The following is a 22,304-nucleotide window of genomic DNA, read 5'->3' on the forward strand; positions in this document are numbered from 1 at the left end:
TAGATTGTTAAGATCAGGGATGGATGGTCAGTCTACCTCCTCACCATGTTTGGTTGGGTTATCAGCTTTGATTGGGAGGACACGGCCTGTGGACATCAAGATACATTGCCCCATTATCAAACTGTCAGAAGACACACTTGAATAGTATAGGAACCCCTCCCTGCAACTAAGACTGAGACCTCACATTGAGACTAATGACCCCTGTTGAGACTAATGACCCTTATCACAAGTGTGAGATTCAACATTTCTCATATGTTGCTGAAGTTTTATATTTTGGTAACTAAAGTATCTTTTGCCCGTAAAGCAACAGTGAGGGATTCTTTCTATATCCCCAGACATTGAAAGTTTGCAGCATTTCTATGTCCATCTTTAATGGTGTCCATGCTTCAAATCCACAGGGAATTATTGGCCATATTATAGCTTACAACAATAATTAGCAGTTGCTTACAAAGCAACGGTGACTACACTGTCATGCACAGGCAGCGGAAGGAGCGTGCGGCAAACCTGACTCCCCACCCACCCTTTCCTTCAACGACGTCTGTAACACCTGTGACAGACTGTAATTCCTGTATTGGACTGTACAGTCACCCGAGAACTCACTTTTAGAATGGAAGCAGCCTATGATGATGATGACTACACAAATGCTGTAGGGACCAAGATGCCACTTAATTTCTTCAGCATTTCCCCACCACAATAGAATTACACCAACATAATGATTAGACTTGACTCTCAATCATTCAGTACCAGTACACGCTTATCCAGCAGTTCCAGCAAAATTAACCCGAGACGGAAAAATAATGGATTTTTCAACGATTAGCTCATTGGTAAAGTCACTGGGCTGGATTTTAGGCTTTTCTGTTTTCAGGACGATAATGGCGGTGGGGTGGGAAAGTTAGCGGCCGGGAATAGTTTGTGCTTTAGTATGGACGTTTGGACATCTGGGGGTGCAATACTAAGGGAAGCGTTGTACACCTCTTGTGGTGCAAGGTGGAAAAAAAACTTTTAAAAAACCCAGCAAAACATTCCCAAGCAACACAATCGCACAAAAATGAACAAAAACCACTCGCACTTACTTTTACAGAACATTACCTTCCTCTGCGCCGAGGGCATGGCTGGACCGCTCTGATTTCCCCGTCATTGCGGATCAGGCAAGAGTCAAAACTTGTGCTGGTGTCACAACCAGCGGTGCTGCACACCCGTCGCAGCTCAGCACCGCCACAAAACCTGACCGAAGGAGACCTCACTGCTGCCTTTCACGTTGCTCCGGGCTGAAACCCGGAGCGCAAAGGACCAGAAAATCCAGCCCAATGTGACCAAAATCAATAATTAAGACAGTTTGAATTAAATTATGTTTTACATAAGAACATAAGAAATAGGAGCAGGAGTAGGCCATTTGGCCCCTCGAGCCGGCTCCGCCATTTAATAAGATCATGGCTGATCTGATCATGGACTCAGGTCCATTTCCCTGCCCGCTCCCCATAACCCCTCAACCCCCATCGCTCAAGAAACTGTCTATTTCGGTCTTAAATTTATTCAATGTCCCAGCTTCCACAGCTCTCTGAGGCAGCGAATTCCACAGATTCACAACCCTCAGAGAAGAAATTTCTCCTCATCTCAGTTTTAAATGGGCTGCCCCTTATTCTAAGATCATGCCCTCTAGTTCTAGTCTCCCCTATCAGTGGAAACATCCTCTCTGCATCCACCTTGTCAAACCCCTCATAATCTTACACATTTCGATAAGATCACCTCTCATTCTTCTGAATTCCAATGAGTAGAGGTCCAACCTACTCAAGCTTTCCTCATAAATCTACCTCCTCATCCCCGGGATCAACCTAGTGAACCTTCTCTGAACTGCCTCCAAAGCATATCCTTTCGTAAATATGGAAACCAAAACTGCACGCAGTATTCCAGGTGTGGCCTCAGCAATACCCTGTAAACTGTAGCAAGACTTCTCTGCTTTTATACTCCATCCACTTTGCAATAAAGACCAAGATTCCATTGGCCTTCCTGATCACTCGCTGTACCTGCATACTATCCTTTTGTGTTTCATGGACAAGGACCCCCAGGTCCCGCTGTACTGCGGCACTTTCAGTTTTGTATTAAAAGACATTGAGACTATATAAAAGAGAACAGAAGACGGACCCAGCACTGGATGAATCATTGAAACCTGCAGCACTGAAGGAGCCTATTCGGCGCATTGCTCCTGTGCCAGCTCTTTGAAAGAGTTATCCGATTAGTCCCACTCGCCTGCTCTTTCCCCATAGACATGCAACATTTTTCTTTTCAAATATTTATCCAATTTCCTTCAATAATAAATCAATAACAATTCTGACCCAGGAATTGTAGAGAGTGCTTTTATGGTGATCCTCACCCTAGAATTAATAATCGCACAGTTCCACCGTCAGAGGGCTGACTCGTCCTCTTCTAAAGTCTTGCCAGCAATGCCAGGTAAATTGAATTTTTAATGCAATCTAAAATGTCTCATTATGGCAACAAATATACCACTAAATTAAAATAAATGTAATGATTAATTTTTCAGTACGCTCTTCCATAGCTGCCTGTCTAATTACACAATATAAATGTACGGGGCAGTGAATTATAAAGAATGTGGGCTGCCTGAAACATTGCAAACTCCAATGGCATACTAATTCTGTGCAAATCAAGGTGAGAGTGAATAAATATATCAGAGCGATTCAGAGAGACTGCACAAGCCCAAATTAAAATGTGAAAGAAAACCACAAAACATGTTAATTTATTTTTAAGGATTTCAGTTTATAAAATAATGCATAAAAATGCTGAAGGATTGAAGTGTTAACATTTGCATTTGAATAAAACAATTATATCTGAAACTTGAATCAAACTTTGAGATCATTTGTACAAATACCAGTAGATCACAGGTTTTCCAGAAGGTTGACATCGACTGGCAGATATCTCGGCCAGTGCCAATCCTCCAACCCCCTCTCCACCACTTCTTTAGGCTGAGAGTACTGAATATAAATCACATTAAAACAAGATCAAAATCCTGCATTCTCATAGCAATACTCCAGGCAGTGTGGGTTTTAACATTTAGGCATGTGCGCTGATGTACTAAAACTCACAACGAATGCACAATTTGCTCTTCATTCTTGCCGAGTAATGAGCAACTATAGCGAGGGCTATGACGTGGATAGGGGGTGGGAGAGGGGAGTTGTCATATTCCATAACTGAAACATTGCTCCGTGATAAGTAACAGAAGTAATTAAAATTAACAAAAACAAAAATTAAATAAAATGACTTCACTGAAATACCTTTGGAAATAATTCCTGTCTAGACTGGAATTCTGGAGGACAGCGCATTGAGAGTTAGTCTGAATGTGTGGGATCCATTAATACAGGGAGCTGCTATCTGACAGACAGACAATTGGCAAGTAAGCAAATTGTGGTAAATTTAAATAATCCATCTCCTAAAACAGGACGAGCTTCTTCAAACAGATTATTAAGGCAGTATGACATCTTGACTTTTAATAAAATGATGCATTTTATAAAGATTTATTTGATTTAGTCAGTGATGTAGTAATATTAATCTAAAATAAATTCTTCTTTCCTAAAATAAAACTACATTAACTTTCATTTTAAAATTACAACATTCACTGTATAATCCTTGCATACAGTTTCCCTTGTTCTGATTTTAAAATTAAAATACTTTTTCAAATAATCTACAACGCACTTCCAACAGACTGTGATGTTTACTTCATTTTGCAAGCAGTTTGCCGAAAGTGTTTGTATGAAAGAATACTTAACGAGGTGTTTATGAAACAAAATTTTACTGTGGCAATGTTTCAAGTGCACAAGGCATAATTCAGGCACTTATTACAGACAGGCTTTGCACATGGTGAAAGGTTGTTAGTCACTTTGGTGATCAGGTAGAACTGTGTCTGGATTTGTTGACTACCATTAAAATCGAGGCCTGGAGATTACATTGTGAAATAGATAGGAGGATGGGATGGGTTGATACGTTGGTCCAAAGTGAGTCTCTCCACTATTTTAGCAGTGGGGTTAACTTGTTTAAAATAAATAGGTTAACTGCACTGTTAAAAGTAGGAGAGAGGAAGTTCAGACAAATGCACAAGCCATTCGTCCTCTAGTGTAATTTCAAGACCCTAGTTCTAAAAACTCTCTGCATTATACTTTAGCCTTCTCACAATGTTCCAAGTGTACAATTTACAATTTACACTCTGAAAGCAGCACTCGTGATTGGTGGCCTTCCTATGCTGAGTACAAAGTTGGCTCATCAGTCCACTTAAAACCCAGGCTCAAAGCCAACCTCCTGCCACGTAAAGGGCACCTACACAAGTAATTGCACACCCCATCGTTACATCACAACATAAACTCCACCGGTCTGAAATGAATTGCGGAAGGATAAAGGTCATGGGATTTGGCGTGAAACTTTGGAAAAGGCTAAAGCACCTTACAGTGAATTGCCGCCCTTTTTGAGACCATTCATCAGAAGGGGATACTGCAGTTCCAGTGTTAGTTTGTGAAGCAGGATCCGCACAGTAGCCTAGTCGAACGACAATAAGTCTGGATGGCGTTCTTCATTCTCAACACTTGAGCATCTTTGCCTTGGCACTCCAGAGTCTTCAGAGTCATTTGCTAAAAGGTCATCTTCACTAATGCTGATCCGCAGGCAAGCCTTGTCAGCACGTGGGGAGGAGGCCATCCGTTTCTCGTGACCAGCTGGCTTGAGTTTGACGTCCACAGGCTCCTTGTTTAGAAGATCAGGCACCGAGAGGGCAGGCTTGGCAAGGTCCTCTACACTCTCCAGTGTGCAGCAGATCTCATTCTCGGATTTGGCCTGGGCGGCGATGGTAGGAGTTAAATTCTCCACGCTACTCGGGAGGACAGTTTCCACACCGCCGGCCTTACTTTCCGCTGTCCCGTTCTTTTGCAGCGCTGTTTCATCAGGGGCGGCTGTGGCCGAGAGGTCAGAAACGTCACTGCTGTGAACCACTGGCACGGATGATATCATCATGTCCTGAGTAGTCTTCAGTGCTCGAGGGGTCCTCTTTTTGACCGTTGGTGGAGGTGGCTCCAGACGAGGGAATGTGTCCAAAAAGCTCGGACTACAATTAAAGAAGAAGCGCAGAGGTTAACGTCTAAAACATAAAACATTTCAGGCACAAGCAAAAACGTGAATCGGGAAAGTAAGACTTTCGTAAACCTACGTGGGCTCAATTTTTCTCCCCCCCCCACCCCGTTAAGGAGACGCTAATGTTTTCTTTTGCTGCTTACAGAACTCTGCCAGTTGTAAAGAACATAAGAAATAGGAGGAGTAGATCATACGACCCTCGAGCCTGCTCCACCATTCAATAAGATCATGGCTGATCTGATCTTGGCCTCAAAGCCACTTTCCTGCCTGTTCCCCATAACCCTGGACTCCCCTGTAGTTCAAGAAAGGTTGTTTCCTTTTCAATCGAGCATCTTGGTCCCTTGCGTCAGAAGCAAAGGGGCAGAGTAGGATGGAAAGGAAAACAACTCCAATCATTGGAGTGGAGAGGAATTAGAACAGGATGAAAGTCACATCTTGAAGCATGTTCTTTATAAAAGATTCCAATTTTTGACTTTCTCTCCATGAAGTGGATACAAATTACTGAGAAGCAGAGACTTTTGTGGCCTCAGGTACAAATGAACACTTATGGCGGCCATGACATCAGCTGCCTGGGCCCTCTGCTCTGGAATTCCATCACTGCCTTTCTCTCCTCCTTTAAGATGCTCCTTAAAACCTGCCTCTTTGACCGGTCCTAATTTCTCCTTCTTCAGCTTAGTGTCAGTTTTTTGTTAGATAACGCTCCTGTGAAGTGCCTTGAGACTTTTTTTTATTACAATAAAGGCACTATATAAATGCAAGTTGTTGTTGGTTTCGTTTTGGTTCCATTCAGGTGCATTTCTGAACTTGCCCTGTTGGGATCTGTTCAGATTCACACATGACCATGACCAGCTGAGGGACGAACAGTTCAGGTGTAGCTTACACAGAAGTCCGAGAGATAATATTATTTGCATTGGTACTGAAGCCAACAAGTGCAATTTTCTGTGACAGGGTGCAAAATAATGTATTAAGCAACAGTGCTCAAGTTAGCATCAAATATTCATATAAATACAGTAGTTCAGCAGATATAATTAACATGCACTCTGTCACCATATAAACCAATGCAGAATTCAAATATCTATGGTGGTTTATGACTTGCAGCTTATGAGCATTCATTCACACGTCATCTAACGGAAAAGTCATACTGCAGCTAAAACCAAATATTACAGGACACATTACCCACTGCAGCAGCAGTAGTTTGTGTCTGTCAGGGGCAGGCTAAGCAGAATATTTTCAATAGGTCTTCCCAGAAAGAATACGCATTTATCTGGAACCTTACTTTATCCTGAGGAGACCTAAAAGTATTTTATGTTCAATCAATTTGTTTGAAAGGTAGTCACTGTTATGTCGGCAAGCATAGTAGTTAATTTGTACACAGTAAGTTCCCACAAATAGCAAATGAGTTTAAAAAAAAAAACTAGTTACTGTTTTTTTGTGATGTTGGTTGAAGGAGAAACGTTGGTAGGACTCGGTTTAACATCTAACCCAAAATACAGCACCTCTGACAATATAGCACTCTCTTAATACTGAACTGGAATGTCAGCCTAGATTACGAGCAAGTCCTTTAGTGAGGCTTGACCCACGACTTCCTAACTTAGAGGATTAGTGTGATCGACTGGGCAAGCGGATAGCAATAGAAACACTGCAACAGTAAAATACAGGCTTGGTTTAGAAAACCATCCCCTCCCACTGCATCAGTGTAAATGTACAATCAATGGATCATTAATGTTGTGATCTCATGTTGCCATTGGACCAAGACCTAGCTCTGTCAAGCCCGTGCGGTGGCTGATGTGCAATGGTCACCAGACGTTAAAAAAATCCACGCACAGGAATCTTCCACCCTTCAACATGGAGTTCGGGATCTGGAATATTAGGTCCTTCATTGAAACACCTTTGAACTCATCCCTTTTTGGCGTGGAAGCAAGTCATCCTCGTTTTGAGGGACTGCCTATGAATGTTGTGATATCTATCCATTCAAAAGTCCTATGCCAAAAGTCAATATTAATTGTTGTTCACACCTAGTGATGCCGACCCTTTTAATAGCATTTTCCCAATAATATGACATTAGAATACAGCCACGGCTCAGTGGTGGCACTCTCCCCTATGAGTCAGAAGGTTGTGGGTTCAAGTCCCTCTCCAGAGACTTGAGCGCAAAAGCTAGGCTGACAGTCCAGGGCAGTACTGAGGGAGTGCTGCACTGTCGGAGGTGATAACTTGCAGATGAGATATTAAAGCGAGGACCCGTCTGCTCTCTCAGGTGGATGTAAAAGATCCCATTAGAACTATTTTGAAGAAGGGCAGGGGAGTTCTCCTGGCCAATATTTATCCCTCAATCAACATCACAAAAAACAGATTACCTGTTCATTATCACATTGTGGGACCTTGCTGCACGGAAATTGGCTGCCACATTACAACCCTGACTATACTTCAAAAGTACTTAATTGGCTGTAAAGGGCATAGGGATGTCCTGAGGTATTGAAAGTGGCTATATAAATGCAAGTTACTTTCTTTTTTAACGAACAGTTCTGAGTCTACATGCGGTTCCAGGCTTTTGCACTAGGTATCAGTATGGAGCACTAAAGATCCGCAGCTGGTTGCTATGCCAGCCCAAAATGTATTCTTTAGGCTTCAAAAGCTTCTCCCATTCCTTCCCCAGCCCCGAGAATATTCACCCTAATTACATTTGTTAATTGAAATCCCAGTATTGTTATTTCACATACTACCCGATCAATATCTTTTAATAACTAATCATTTGTCATTGCACAGCCACATTGCATTGACGTGTCCTCCCACCTCCCTCTCCTCTGGTGACCTACTCTTGCCCTCTGCTGCCGGTCCGCATGCAGGTCCATTGTCGGCCAGTGCTTCGACCTGCAGCACACACATTCCAACACCACCACTCCCACTCACTCGTTCTCATCTCTCCTGCTGCTGTGTTTTTTTCAGTAAAACTATTACTCACTTATTCTAAGCAGAACTTGCATCACTTTACGTGAAGCTGAAGAAACAAAGGATTGATGACACATGTATGAACTTCAATAACGAAACTCGAGTGCAGGTGCTGATCAATGAAGACAACCATTGGAATGTGTAATTATAAAAAGGGAAAGTATGTTCGACTGAATAAGCCATAATCTTGTAGCTTTAGGATGTCATTGGAATTCCTTGAGTGTATTACTCTCTCCAAACCATCCTTTACCCAATTTGCAAGTTGTTGTTTGGGATTTAATTCTCATTCTTGTTTTCAAATCCCTCCATGACCTCGCCCCTCCCTATCTCTAATCTCCTTCAGCTCCCCCCCCCCTCTCACCCCTCCCCTGGGGATGTCTGCACTCCTCTAATTCTGCCCTCTTCAGCATCCCTGATTATAACTGCTCGACCATTGATGTCCGTGCCTTGAGCCCTAAGCTCTGGAACTCCCTCCCTAAACCTCTCCGCCTCCCTACCTCTCTTTCCTCCTTCAAGACGCTCCTTAAAACCTACCTCTTTGACCTGCGCTAATTTCTACTTGTGTGGCTCAGTGTCAAACGTTTTTAAAAATCTCATAATATTCCTGTGAAATTCCTTGGGACGTTTCACTATGTTAATGGTGCTATATAAATAAAAGTTGTTAATTTGTGTGTGTGCTACTTTTATTGCGCTGGTTAATACGTTCACATTAAATTTTTGTTCCTAAACCTCTCTATTTCTCCTTTAAGACTCTCCTTAAAATCTACCTCTTTGTCCAAGCTTTTGGCCACCTGTCCTAATGTCTCCTTTTGTGACTCGGTATCAAATTTTGACTGAAAACACTCCTCTGTTGCGCCTTGGGACGTTTTACTATGTTATGTTGTTGTTGCTCAAACCTACATAACATCGATCCCTGCACTTCTGAAATAAATGTATTACATGTAACGTGCTTTGCCCTGTTTTGATGTGAAAGGCGCTATAAGGATGCAAAGGTCTGAAGCATCTCTGCCTTTGTGTGAACAAAATAGTTTGCAATTTCTGAACTGTGCAGCACCCAATGATGAGCTCTCAATGTGGCTGATGGAGGTTCGTCCCCTTGTGAAAAATATTCAACTGAAAAACAATAACTAACATGACTTTTTCATTCCGAGCCCATGATTAATGAGTAGTTACAGCAAAAGAGAATATATCCGACCAGACAAACAAGTTTATACTAAATTTGAAAAAAACCCTGAAACGCTTGATAATCTTGATATGACACTTTAAATGCACCTTCTTACTGTGCACCTACATAGAATGTGATTTAGCTCAATGTAGTGCAGTAGAATGCAATAAAGACTTGCATTTAAATAGCGCTTTTCATGACCTCAGGACGTCCCAAAGCGCTTTACAGCCAATTAATTACTTTTAAAGTTAGTCACCGTTGTAATGTAGGAAACGTTAAGGTCCTATTTTGCTCAGTTGCATTGAAGAACCGGACCAAACATCTGTTTATAAATCAGTCTGTACCTGTAGGAATCAGTCCCTCAGAGGATACAGAATGTTGTGCCCCCAGGCAGTCTGTAAACACTCACTGGTTGATGCCGCCTGAGCCTATTACCCAGGCAGCAACATGGATCCTTGACAGATGCAATCGGCTGTCATATCTGCCATTCTACCCCAGCCAGAGACATGGTGGAAAGGGAACAGTTTACAGAGTATATTCGATCAGACTGATTTATGACCAGACATTGACCCCGTCTGTAAATGTGCCTTTAATGCAGCTGGGTATAAAAAGGGACACAAATCTCACTGTGGCTTGCGGAACAAATCTGTGACACACGGCAAACCCGACAGGCACACGGCAGTTGGATGAGGGAAGTCGCCGTGTCATTTTCTGGATAATGTGACAGTCATTTTTAAAAGTATCTCAATACAGACATGCCCTGTCATTATCGAAAACATTTCTGGATCTGAGAAAAATGTGTTAACGCAGCCATTTGAACTCCTTGTCTGTTGATTTACCAGGAGAAACCATGCTGGAAATTCTCATGATATTTATGTAGCATGTTGTGAGAGGAATCTATATTAGCAAAAAGTCCATGTTCTGAATACTTGTTATTGCTCCATTTGCTGCACAGTTGGACGAACAGCAGAGGAGTGGAGACAGCCTTAGCGTGGTGCCCAGACGCTGCTAAAGTTATCGGACACTTCTCAGTGCACTCTTCATGGAGCATGATTGTCATTAACTACATCCTGTGGTGTGTGTATAGCTATTCAGGCTGACACCCCACTGCAGTACCGAAGGAGTGCTGCGCTGTCGGAGGTGTCGTCCTTCGGATGAGACATTAAACCGAGGTCCCGTCTGCCCCCTCAGGTGGATGTAAAAGATCCCACGGCACTATTCGAAGAAGAGCAAGGGAGTTCTCCCAGGTACGCTGGCCATTATTTATCCACCACCCAACACCTAGAAACAGATTATCTGGTCATGATCACATTGCTATTTGTGGGAGCTTGCTGTGCGCAAATAGGCTGCCGTGTTTCCTACATTACAACAGTGATGAACACTTCAAAAGTACTTTATTGGTTGTAAAGCGCTTTGGGACATCCGGAGGTCGTGAAAGGCGCTATAGAAATGCAAGTTCTTTCTTTCAGCTTCCCATATTTCATCCACAGTCTTATACGCAAGACTTCTCCAAGGGAACGTGCGGTAAGTAATTTCCTTATCCTGTATGATCTTTCCATGCCAGCACGGGAGTGGTCGTCAGGTGCTGTAAGTTGGAGCAACACATACGCAGTGGAAGACACAGGCACAACCTGCAGCATGTCCTGTGTGCAAGTGATCCTGCATCCTGCAGCTAGGTTACACTACAATGGTGTTACGTGTGAAGTCCTGCCAAGATGCGAGTCTTCCAAGGGTGCTCCTTGCATAGAATTGCACAGATTACGTAGAATCTACAACTGAGAAAAGTCCATTAGGTCCCAACTGATCAGTGCCAGGGTTTATGCTCCACACGAGCCTCCTCCAACACCTCTTCATCTAACCCCATCAGCTTGGAGCTGTGGACTAAGAGGGTTTAGAGGTTCACAGGACATAAAAGACCTCAGTTCATTAAAAAATTCTAAAGAAATTCTAGATTTTAACTCAAGAGGTATTGCATATAAAAGCCAAGAGGTACCAATGAGTCTATATAAAACCTTCGACCTCAGAGTACTGTATGCAGTATTGGGATCCACATTACTGGAAGGATATCAAAGCTTTAGTGAAGTTTCAACACAGATTCAATAGGATACTGCTTGGTATAAGGAAACAGAAATACAAAGAAAAACTTTAAAAATTGGGTCTTTTCTCATTAGATTATGGGAAATACGATAGAAATGTTTAGAATTCTGATCGAATGGGATAAGGTAGGTAGAAGCAGTCTGCATTCAGTAGATGAGGGGTCTAGAATGAGGGGTAGTAGATACCAGATTAAATGCAAGAGATTTAGAACAGAGGGCAGGAGAAAGTTTGTTACGCACAGTTTTAAGTTGCAAGTTGCAGCTTTAATGCGTGCTCTCCTGAAGTTTTCTGCATGAGCCTGCAGTAAATGGGAAACAAGTTGTGTACACATACCTGAGCCATCTACCTGGTCAATGGTACTGTTGGGCTATTTTATCTTGGAATTTCCTTCAAGGTGTGCCATCTGTTTCTAGATCCTGCGGGCACCGTACACAGCACTGAGGTACAGATCAGCCATGATCTAGTACAGTGGCCGAACAGGCTCGAGGGGCTGAATGGCCTATTTCGGGTCTTATGATTGGGGCATGCACATTTCTGCCAGGCACACTGCGCACTGCTGTCCTCTGAGGAAGGGTGCGCTGGAGTGCCAAATGAGACAAGCTTTATCTCATTCGCTTGGCCATCAATCGAGGTTCAGGGGCTCAGTCGTTCCATCACTTGGCCACAGACTCCAAATTTGCCCACTTCCAAATTTATTTTGGCAACCATTGGTTTTTAACCTGCTACAACTTGTACAAAGGCTGCAACAATGTCTATCCCGAGATACATGACCAGTTTTGAGTGGCTGCATCCCTTTGAAGTCTTTGAAGCAGTTCTTTAGGGCTTTCAATTTCCACCCACTCTTTTGGCAAATCACCCAGCACCGGGCCCAAGGTGGGCTAGGAGCTCGGCAAGATAATTAACCAAGCTGAGCACAAAAAAATCCCAGGTCCTTGGCTTGACAGGAAGCCGGCGCTCCCTTGATGAGTGTCCTGCGTGAGATAATGCAGCATCCTCATACTCTCCCCACTCACTCTCCCAACTGAACACCAGAGGGGGCGACCAACTCCCCTTAATGAGGCACTGCTCCTGGTGCTTGGAGAGCTGTGCCAGCAGTACCGAAGATCCAGGGAATCCAACGCGCTCTTCCACTGGCATTGTGCCAATTTATAGCGACGCCATAGAACATGGAGAAGTACGACGATATTCTGAAATACGTATATGAAATATCAAATAATTTGTACAATTTTTGCTTGATAACATTAAAACCTCTCTGTGGGACAGGCGTATTGTGCACCAATGGTACCGTTGCCGATCTGACAAACATATCTAGAGAATGCATTTAAGGGGAAGCTAGATAAGTACATGAGGAAGGAATGTAAGGTTATGTTGCTAGGGTGTGATGAAGTAGGCTGGGAGGAGGCTGGCACGGACCAGTTGGGCCAAATGGCCTGTTTCTGTGCTGTAAATTCATGTAATTCTACGTCATTTACCAGGGAACAGGTCTGTAATGACCACCACATCCCTCATATGCTACAATACATCAGAATATCCGTGCGTTGTTAGTCACCACTCCAGTCAAACATTGTGGTGGGCAGACTACAGCACATTGATCCAGAAGTAGCTCTACTTACATTCCGTTGTTGGTCACGGGTCCTTTCTCATCCCTGCCCGCCATTGTCAGAGCCCCCTCTGCATTCTTGTTGACCTCAGTCACGCCGACATCCATTGCAGTGCTCTGCTCCTTTCTTCGAAGCAGGTCGTTGACCTTTGCCCCCATGGCCTTCCCCAGGTTGATTGCGCTCTTCAGGTGCTGGCTATTGATGCCGCCACTGCCCGACCTCCCGCCCGATTCGGCAGCAATAGTCGTGGAGGAGCCGGCCGGGGCCCCTTTGGTGGAGACGGAGGCTCTGGCGTGGTGAAGTTTTGGCGTCGGCGCGGTATTAGAGTTCTCAAACATGCTTTGGTCAACTGCCCAAAAAAAATGGAGGAAAAAAATCCTAATTAGCTTCTTTCTGGCACCCAGTCATACAACACAGATCGTTACAATTATCAACTCCTTTAACAATTGATAGCGAATAATTTGTTGTGATCAGAAATACGCTGGCCTGCAGTTTCCGCAGTTGGTGATCTGGGCCCAAAGTGCCCCCAAAATTGCACTAGTTTTGAGCAGTGATTTTTTTCCCCTCAAGTTTCCACTCAAACTCATTTTGTACATCGACGAACGTAATATCTGGTGTCATGTATTTGCTTCATGGGTTCTTTGCTTAAGAATTCATAGCAACAAATTGCTATTAAGAACTAGTTAGTTTATTAACAAAAGGTTCAACAATCACACTACACATTACCAGTTCATCCACTAGGCTCACAGCTGCAAACCTCATCGTGGATGACCTAGATCCAACTGACTGGGATTTTTATGGAGTCTTGTGAACATCACATGACTGGCTAAGCCACTCACAGCTCAACAGCTCTACAACTATTTTGGTGTAAAACAATAAATCAAGTGCTCCCTTATTAAAGGGGCACTAGAACTGACAAATGAACCAATTAAACTTTTTAAACAATAAACGGTCAAATTAAAATTTGGTTGCCGGGGGTGATGATGCACTCCAGTGCCTCCGGCGCCCACCTCTCGCGGAAGGCCACAAACGTACCGGTGGACACCGCGTGCTCCATCTCCAGGGATACCCTGGCTCGAAAGTAACCTCAGAAGAGAGGCAGCAGTCGGTCTGCCTGGACCGGTTAATGGCTACCTTGGCCATGACAACAACAGCTCTACAAATCCATGAGCATACTCACAGGTGCATACATTACATCTGGCATGAACCAGTGCAATCGGGCAGCGTTTTAGAATGTCATTTTTCAACAAAAAACATTTGCTTGAAAAAATATTGCATGATATATTAAAGAGTGGTACCTTGGTGATTAATGCAGCTGAGAATGGGTTTATCACCAAAATTTTAAATAATTGAAAATGACTCAAAAAACTAAAGATGTTTTTTTAAACCAGCGCTAAAGATTGCAGAAACTCGATTTGTGCTGGGCATAATTTGTGTTTAAAATTCTGCAATCTTTTGTACTGGTTTGGCTGATTTCGGGCGAACTGGGCTGACAAAAACCACGCAACCCAACAGAAACTCCGGGCCAATATTCATAATTGGAAAGTGAGACAGGAGGGAAGGGGGAAGATGGAAAATGAAATTCTCAAATAACATGTGACAGGAGCAAACGACAGAAGTGTCTTACCTTAAAAATAAGAGCTCAGACAGCATTAAAGCAACAGAGAAAGTAAAGGAGAACAAGACACAGCAAGAAAAGAATTATTAATCGGCAGTCACAGATCAGTAATGATAATGGCCCGTGTTGCACAGGTCCAATTACAATATATTGACATTTCACTATATTGACTGATATTTTAAGAGTGGCACAATCAAAAAAAATCATATTTAATAAGTGTTCACTAGCATCAAGAGAACCAATATTTTAATATTCGCATTTTCCAGGCATGGTCCCACATTCAAAATGTGCAACAATGTATCGTAAACAGGATTGGGAAACATGTTGATATTAATATATTAGACATTTTAGAATAGTCATATTAAATCAAAAAGTTATGTATTTGGCGTCATCAATATTAACAAGTATGACCCTCCATGCCCATAAATTTAAACTAGCTTAATTACATTTTCTATGTATTTTCATCTCTATATCTATTTATTGGCCTCCTTCAGATGGCCAGACCACAGAGCGTGGTGTCACTCCTTCCCTGGCTGCTTTGTGACTGGTCTACAAGAGAAACCTCTTTCTTGTGCAGCAAAACGAACAAGCCATTCCTTCCTTCCCTGTTGTCTCAATGGGCTGCTACTTCAAGATATCTCATCCAGAGGTGCCTACTGTGTACTGCTGCACGCAATCCATTGAGTGCCCACAGACTGGTGCATCAGCACTGGAAATCTTCACTATCCAACACTGCAGTAAAGCATCTCTGCTCAATGAAACAGTGTACAAATGGTTGAACTTTATCCAAAAATAACTTTAATTCTCTTTCTCGAGAGTGGGGTGTTTGCGGGGGGGGGGGTTGCTGAGGGGATCTTAAAAGATTAGATGGATTCCATTTCAAACTTTCTATTTCCTTACACTGCTTCGGAAGTGCCACGAACAATTCCATAAAATGCTTTATTGTTGTGTACAAGGAACTCATTAGATATTGCTTTGATGTGGAACATCTCCTGAGCTCAAACAGACTCTTTCAGTGGACCCTATCAAAATGTATTCATATATTCGTGGTACCTTGGCCCGAAACCTTATTGTTCCTCGCTTAATGTAAAATTTACACATTTTGGTCACTCTTCAATCACAGCAGTACTGGTGCTAAAAATGAAATCAATTGCAGTGTAATGCTGCATTAGTAAATGTCATTTCTTTATGGCTAGGAGATTTGTTTTTTAATCTTTAAGACTGCCTGCCATTCCATATTGTTGCAGGCAGTTGTCGCCAGCAATAGCAGCCATTTCCCACCCAAACGTCCCCAGCAGGAAGCACCAGTGGGAATACCACAATTGCCAAATTTAATCAAATGATTCTGACCTCAGGAAATCTGCCTGGGGGGTACGGTGGATTAGTCGAACTAATGCAAAAGCTGCTTCACCACAGTTCCAGGAAGATGAAGTTACCGCCCATTTGTTTACAGAATTCACACAAATACTGGGGGAGCGTTTCTGCTTTGACCACTATCGGAGATTCCGGCGCAAATTGTGCCCATTTTGAAAAGTGTTTTTTTCTCCACTCGAGTTTCTGTTCAATCACATTTTCATATCGCCAAACGTAAAATCTGCCATGAACCAGCGCAAACGTTTTAAATGCAATTAAAGAAAATGTGTTTGCTTTAAAAAATATTCCTTGATATATTTAAGAGTGGTAACTTGGTGCAGTTTGATTACTACAGCTGAGAATGGGTTTAATCACAAAAGATAAACATTTAAATCCTAGTGTCAATCTACCACCTGTGAGTAACCTGATTTTAAATGACTGAAAATGACCTTTAAAAAATATACAAAACTATTTTCTAATTAGATTGGGGTCAGCTCTTTAGTAAAGTAAAAAAAAATTAAAAACCTTTTAAAACGTACCTATTAGTGCCCATGCGCCCGAAGGATTTTGGAGCCTTCTTGAAGGCCTGCTAATGAGCACCATTAGCAGAAATTCACCATGGTGATGAATTCATCCTGAGGGCGTGGCCAGTTTTGTGGGGGTGATGTTTTTAAAACTCGTGCAAAAGATCACGGAAACTCAAGTTGCGCTTTACGCTATTTGCGATTAAAATTCCATGAACTTTTGCGCCGGTTAAGCCGATATCGGGTGAATTGCACTGAAAAAACCAGCGGTTCTAGCAGGAGCTCCAGTCCGAAATATCCTGCTTTCACTAAGGAAAACAGTTTCTTATTTTCTTCCCGAGAAGTTCTTTGTCTCAAGCTTAAGGTAAAGGGACATGCTTGACTGGTTTGTTTGATTACTCCTTGTTAGAAGTTTCCGGATTCCTAATCGTTCATTGCACTCTTCAATATCTCACCTATTCGCTTGCTTCTATAAATAACTCTCTGTGAATAAACCAGTTTAGCTTGTTACAAGTACTGCCTGGTTTACTGATATCATCTATCTCCTGAAGTGGCAGGAGACATAATGGAATCCTACAGCACGTTTACAACAGTAAATGGGCAGGATTGTGTGCCCTATGGGACGCCATTCCCCACATGCTATTTAACACACAAGGTTAAGTTTCAGACCTTGGGGGGTGAGGTCACACTTTAATGGAAGCTACTTCTTGTATTGCGAATCAGAAAAAGAAACTACTGGGAGCAAGCCTCAATCATACTTACCAAATAATATACTCTCCCACCAGATTTAAGACAGTTCTTTCTTCATCCCTTCGAAGTTCAGTCATGCTTAAAGTCCAAAAACCTTGGTTTGTGACTCTCCTTTCACTCCTTCAAGCCTGCTCATGAATCAATCCTATTATAGTAATCACATTACGGTTACTATTCCCATGATGCTCTCTTCATGCCAGAGTGGCAACTATAATTTGCGACTCATAACTATGCCAAGTATTGTCCACTGCTTTGTTGGGTTTAAGAGATGTTGCTTTAGAAATTAATTTGTTTAATCCTCTTCTTAACTATTCAGCCATTTCCCCCCCAATCTATATACAAGTTGAAAACTTTCATTATTACCACATTTTTCACAGAGAATCACATAGAATTTACAGCACAGAAACAGGCCATTTGGCCCAACTGGTCTATGCCAGTGTTTTTTGGTCCTCCCAACCTACTTCATCCCACCCTATCAGCATAACCTCCGATTCCTTTCCCCCTCATGTGTTTATCTACCTTCCGCTGAAATGCATCTATGCTATTTTCCTCAACCACGCCATGTGGCAGAAAGTTCCACATTCTAACCACTCTGTGGGTAAAGAACTTCCTGCTGAATTCTCTCTTGGGTTTATGAGTGACTATCTTATACTTATGGCCCCTAGTTTTGGACTCCCCCACCCCCCACACCCCCCCACCGCCCCATAAGTGGAAAGATTTTCTCTCAGTCTATCCTTTCTTCTTACGGCTCTCCTTCTGTTCTTCCGTTACATCACAGTTCGGGTCTGTAAAATACTGCGCTCCTTCCTGTTCCTTAGCTTTGGTGATTCCAGCTGCTGAGTGGATTTGTCAAGACGCTCCCTTTCTCAGCCCGCAATGGTGGGCTTCCTTAATACTGTCACTCTATCAGAGGTGCCGTCTTTCCGATGAAATGTTAAACTGAGGCCCCTTCCCAAGTGGACGTAAAAGATCCCAATGTACTATTTCGAAGAGCAGGGGAATTATCCCCGGTGCCCTGGCCAATATTCATCCCTCAATCAACAAAACAAAAAATCAGATTACCTAGTCATTATCACATTGCTGTTTGTGGGAGCTTGCTGTGCGCAAATTGGCTGCCTCATTTCCCACATTACAAGTGACTACACTCCAAAAAGTACTTTATTGGCTGTAAAGCGTTTGAGACGTCCAGTGGCCGTGAAAGGCGCTATATAAATGCAAGTCTTTCTTTTTTCCAAAAATTCTGGGGTCGAGTTTATGCAGAACCCCGGACAAATGATGTATGTGGCTATTGTGGTGGGAGATCTGGAGAGCCGGCGGGAATTCCAGTTGCCTGTATCCTGGTACATTTAATTCTGGCTTTAGCGAAGGCTGCAGCTGGGTATTTGAAATTGCTGCCACATCATGCCCCTCTGGCCAGATTTGTACTTCTCGTTATTTTGCTACATCATTTCCTTATAATTCTCCTAGCATTGCTACAAAGGCAGTGCATTCCTTTGATTCCTTTCCCATCATTTGGCTCCCTGCCCCAGGTTAATTTACCAGGTTGCTTAACATCTGTAAAGCTTCTTCTACTACCTCAACATTCCCCTCTCTCGTGCTTTTGATTTTTAAAGTTTGAGTTGCTCACTCACCTGGTTAATTCAAATCTCTCCCTCCACCCGATCTGTCATGTATTTCACCATCTTGCAATGACAATAGTTATGTAACTGTAACTCATGCACACTGTACCTGTACCCTTGAAATGCACATCCTGACCACAGGAGCTTGCGGGAGACACTCCTCATCTGGGTTTCCAGGTATAAAAGGGGAAGTCCCACCCAGGGTCAGCACTCCATGGTCCTGGGAATAAAGTGAAGGTCACAGAGCGACCGTGTCTGATATATACATGCCTCGTGTGAGTTTGTAACAAGGTGCAGAGACACTACACTATCCATCCACTCAATGAGCTGAAGAATCCTGGTTTTCGCCAAAATAAACCCTCACATATTCTCTCTGAGGTAATTCTAATCAAGGAGAACATCAGGACTGTAATATTCTGCATGTTCTGGCTTTTGTGCAGCAATAAATTCAAGATGCTTGTTTTCCATTTTTACTTTCTCATTTCTTTTCTCACTAAGCATTTGTACATTACTTTTGTCACCTCAATTATTCACTGGCCTTCTAGTTTCCCTATTCATCGTTCCTACCTGACCATTCCATTTATCTGCATTATGAATGCGGTTACCCTTTGTGTGTTATTATCTCTCTGTGCTATCTCATTACTTCAGTGTGCATGTCAAGCATCTTGTTAGACCGTATCATTGCTCACCATAAACGAAAAGTGGAACCACATCATGTGTAGAGGGAATTACTTAAAATGCCACTTTTAATGTCAGCAAAAATTTATCAAATTCATACAGTTCAATGTGTGGTCTATAATTCCTGAATGTTACAGACCATGATTTAATTAAAGGCTTTCAAAAGGCTTTTGACAAGGTCCCACACAAGAGATTGGTGTGCAAAATTAAAGCACATGGTATTGGGGGTAATGTACTGACATGGATAGAGAACTGGTTGGCAGACAGGCAGACAAGAAGCAGAGAGTCGGGATAAACGGGTCCTTTTCAGAAGGCAGGCAGTGACTAGTGGGGTGCCGCAGGGCTCAGTGCTGGGACCCCAGCTATTTATAATGTACATTAATGATTTGGATGAAGGAATTGAGTGTAATAGCTCCAAGTTTGCAGATAACACTAAGCTGGGTGGCGGTGTGAGCTGTGAGGAGGACGCCAAGAGGCTGCAGGGTGACTTGGACAGGTTAGGTGAGTGGGCAAATGCATGGCAGATGCAATATAATGTGGATAAATGTGAGGTTATCCACTTTGGGGGCAAAAACAGGAAGGCAGAATATTATCTGAATGGTGGCAGATTAGGAAAAGGGGAGGTGCAACGAGACCTGGGTGTCGTGGTACATCAGTCATTGAAAACTGGCATGCAGGTACAGCAGGCGGTAAAGAAGGCAAATGGTATGTTGACCTTCATAGCGAGGGGATTTGAGTATAGGAGCAGGGAGGTCTTACTGCAATTGTACAGGGCCTTGGTGAGGCCTCACCTGGAATATTGTGTTCAGTTTTGGTCTCCTAATCTGAGGAAGGACGTTCTTGCTATTGAGGGAGTGCAGCGAAGGTTCACCAGACTGATTCCTGGGATGGCTGGACTGACATATGAGGAGAGACTGGGCCTTTATTCACTGGCGTTTAGAAGGATGAGAGGGGATATCAGAGAAACATAAAATTCTGACAGGACTGGACAGGTTAGATGCAGGAAGAATGTTCCCAATGTTGGGGAAGTCCAGAACCAGAGGACACAGTCTAAGGATAAGGGGTAAGCCATTTAGGACTGAGATGAGGAGAAACTTCTTCACTCAGAGAATTGTTAACATGTGGAATTCCCTACCGCAAAGAGTTATTGATGCCAGTTCATTGGATATATTCAAGAGGGAGTTGGATATGGCCCTTACGGCTAAAGGGATCAAGGGGTATGGAGAGAAAGCAGGAACCGGGTACTGAGGTGAATGATCAGCCATGATCTTATTGAATGGTGGTGCCGGCTCGAATGGCGGTGCTGTCTCGAATGGCCTACTCCTGCACCTATTTTCTATGTTTCTATGTAAATGGCAGAACCGGCTCAAAGAGCCTGTTCCTATGTTCCGACTACATCTCCATAAGAACTTCTATGCTTTTTTGTCTAAAATTGTAATAAATAGAACCATGGGACAAGTAGAGTGTTGCAAAGACTCTACTTGCTGTTTAATTCCAAACCAGCATTCGCCAGTAAACATCTGGTTAATCCTAAATCTGCTGCATGGACCTAGTGCACACACAATCACAGTGTGGGCTGGCCCGGGCTGTCCCTGGGCCCTCGCCTCTTCTGGCCCCAAACTCACGCCTCTCGTGGGCCCCAATCATGTCGCTCCACGATCACTTGTGGCTCCTGCAGCCCAACCTCGCCGCTCCTGCTGTACCTGCCCACGCTCCAATCAGCGACCTAGACCTTGATGACGTCCAATCCAGTCGTCCTCTTCGCTGCCATCGCCTTCCTGCACCAGCTCGCGCTATATCTTGCAGTGGTATGCCGCCACACTGCCCCAGGGGCCGCCACGCAGCAGAGCTGGTCTCCAGTTATCTTGGCTAATCCTTGCCACTGGACCAAGACCTAGCTCTGTCAAGCCCGTGTGGTGGCTGGTGTGCAACGGCCACCACATGTTAAAAAAAATCCACGCACAGGCATCTTCCACCCTTCAACATGTAGTTCGGGATCTGGAATATTAGGTGCTTCATTGAAACACCTTTGATCTCATCCCATTTTTGCATGGAAGCAAGTCATCTTCGATACAGGGGACCGCCTATGATGATGATGATGAATCCTAAATATATCAAATTAACCATCATCTTTTAATTGGAAATTTAGCTATATGGCAAGGTCATGGATCTCTAGATTCTGTGGTTTTCAAATGGTTTTGAATTGAATTGTGCCAACGCTTACTGCATACCTCAACAGCTATGTCTTCATGCCACAGAACTACAGAAATGTTTTTCTCCATTCAATCAACTGAAGGCTTCTAAAATTGCCATTGTAATAGGTGATAATATAATAATCGGAACTTTCGACCACATGGAGTGCTTGAGGCAAAGCATAGATGCCTTTAAGGGAAGCGAGATCGGTACATGAGGGAGAAGGGAATAAAAGGATTTGCTGATCGGGTTAGATGAAGTAGGCTGGGAGGACAGGCTCAGGTGGAGCATAAACACCGGCATAGACCAATTGGGCCGAATGGCCTGTTTTTGTGCTGCAAATTCTATTTAAAAACATTGCTAGCTGACTTGAATTTTAGAGATCGGTTCATCGACACTTTGTTTAATTGTGAAATGGAGTAACATTTTTATAGTAGGTGAGGGCTAGTAGGGGTCTTTGTACCAAAGTAATTCAAAGAAGACCTGTGAGGAATAAAACCAATTAAGATATAGGATTTTATACAGGGTTTTTTCCATTGCAGTGCAGCAGACATAGTTCATGTACCATATAACCAACTGGAAGAAAGTGGAGAAAGAAAATAGTTGAGATCAACTGAGAATATTCTGAAGTTC

The 22,304-nt window shown here is 43.1% G+C and overlaps 1 protein-coding gene across 6 annotated transcripts in view; it reads right to left on the reverse strand.

Moving 5' to 3' along the window:
- Positions 1-2,717: 2,717 nt before the first annotated feature.
- Positions 2,718-22,304, reverse strand: part of nos1apa (nitric oxide synthase 1 (neuronal) adaptor protein a) — a 498,327-nt gene continuing 478,740 nt past the window's right edge. For all 6 annotated transcript variants that reach the window (XM_070887344.1, XM_070887340.1, XM_070887339.1 and 3 more), the window contains 2 exons: positions 12,949-13,285; positions 2,718-5,101 (listed from right to left, as the gene is read on the reverse strand). In XM_070887344.1, coding sequence (XP_070743445.1) covers positions 4,540-5,101; positions 12,949-13,285 — 899 coding nt within the window. In that variant the 3' untranslated portion in view covers positions 2,718-4,539. The remainder of the gene's footprint in view (positions 5,102-12,948; positions 13,286-22,304) is intronic.

The sequence above is a fragment of the Pristiophorus japonicus genome, chromosome 8 (assembly GCF_044704955.1).
Source record: "Pristiophorus japonicus isolate sPriJap1 chromosome 8, sPriJap1.hap1, whole genome shotgun sequence".
Taxonomy (NCBI): Eukaryota; Metazoa; Chordata; class Chondrichthyes; family Pristiophoridae; genus Pristiophorus; species Pristiophorus japonicus.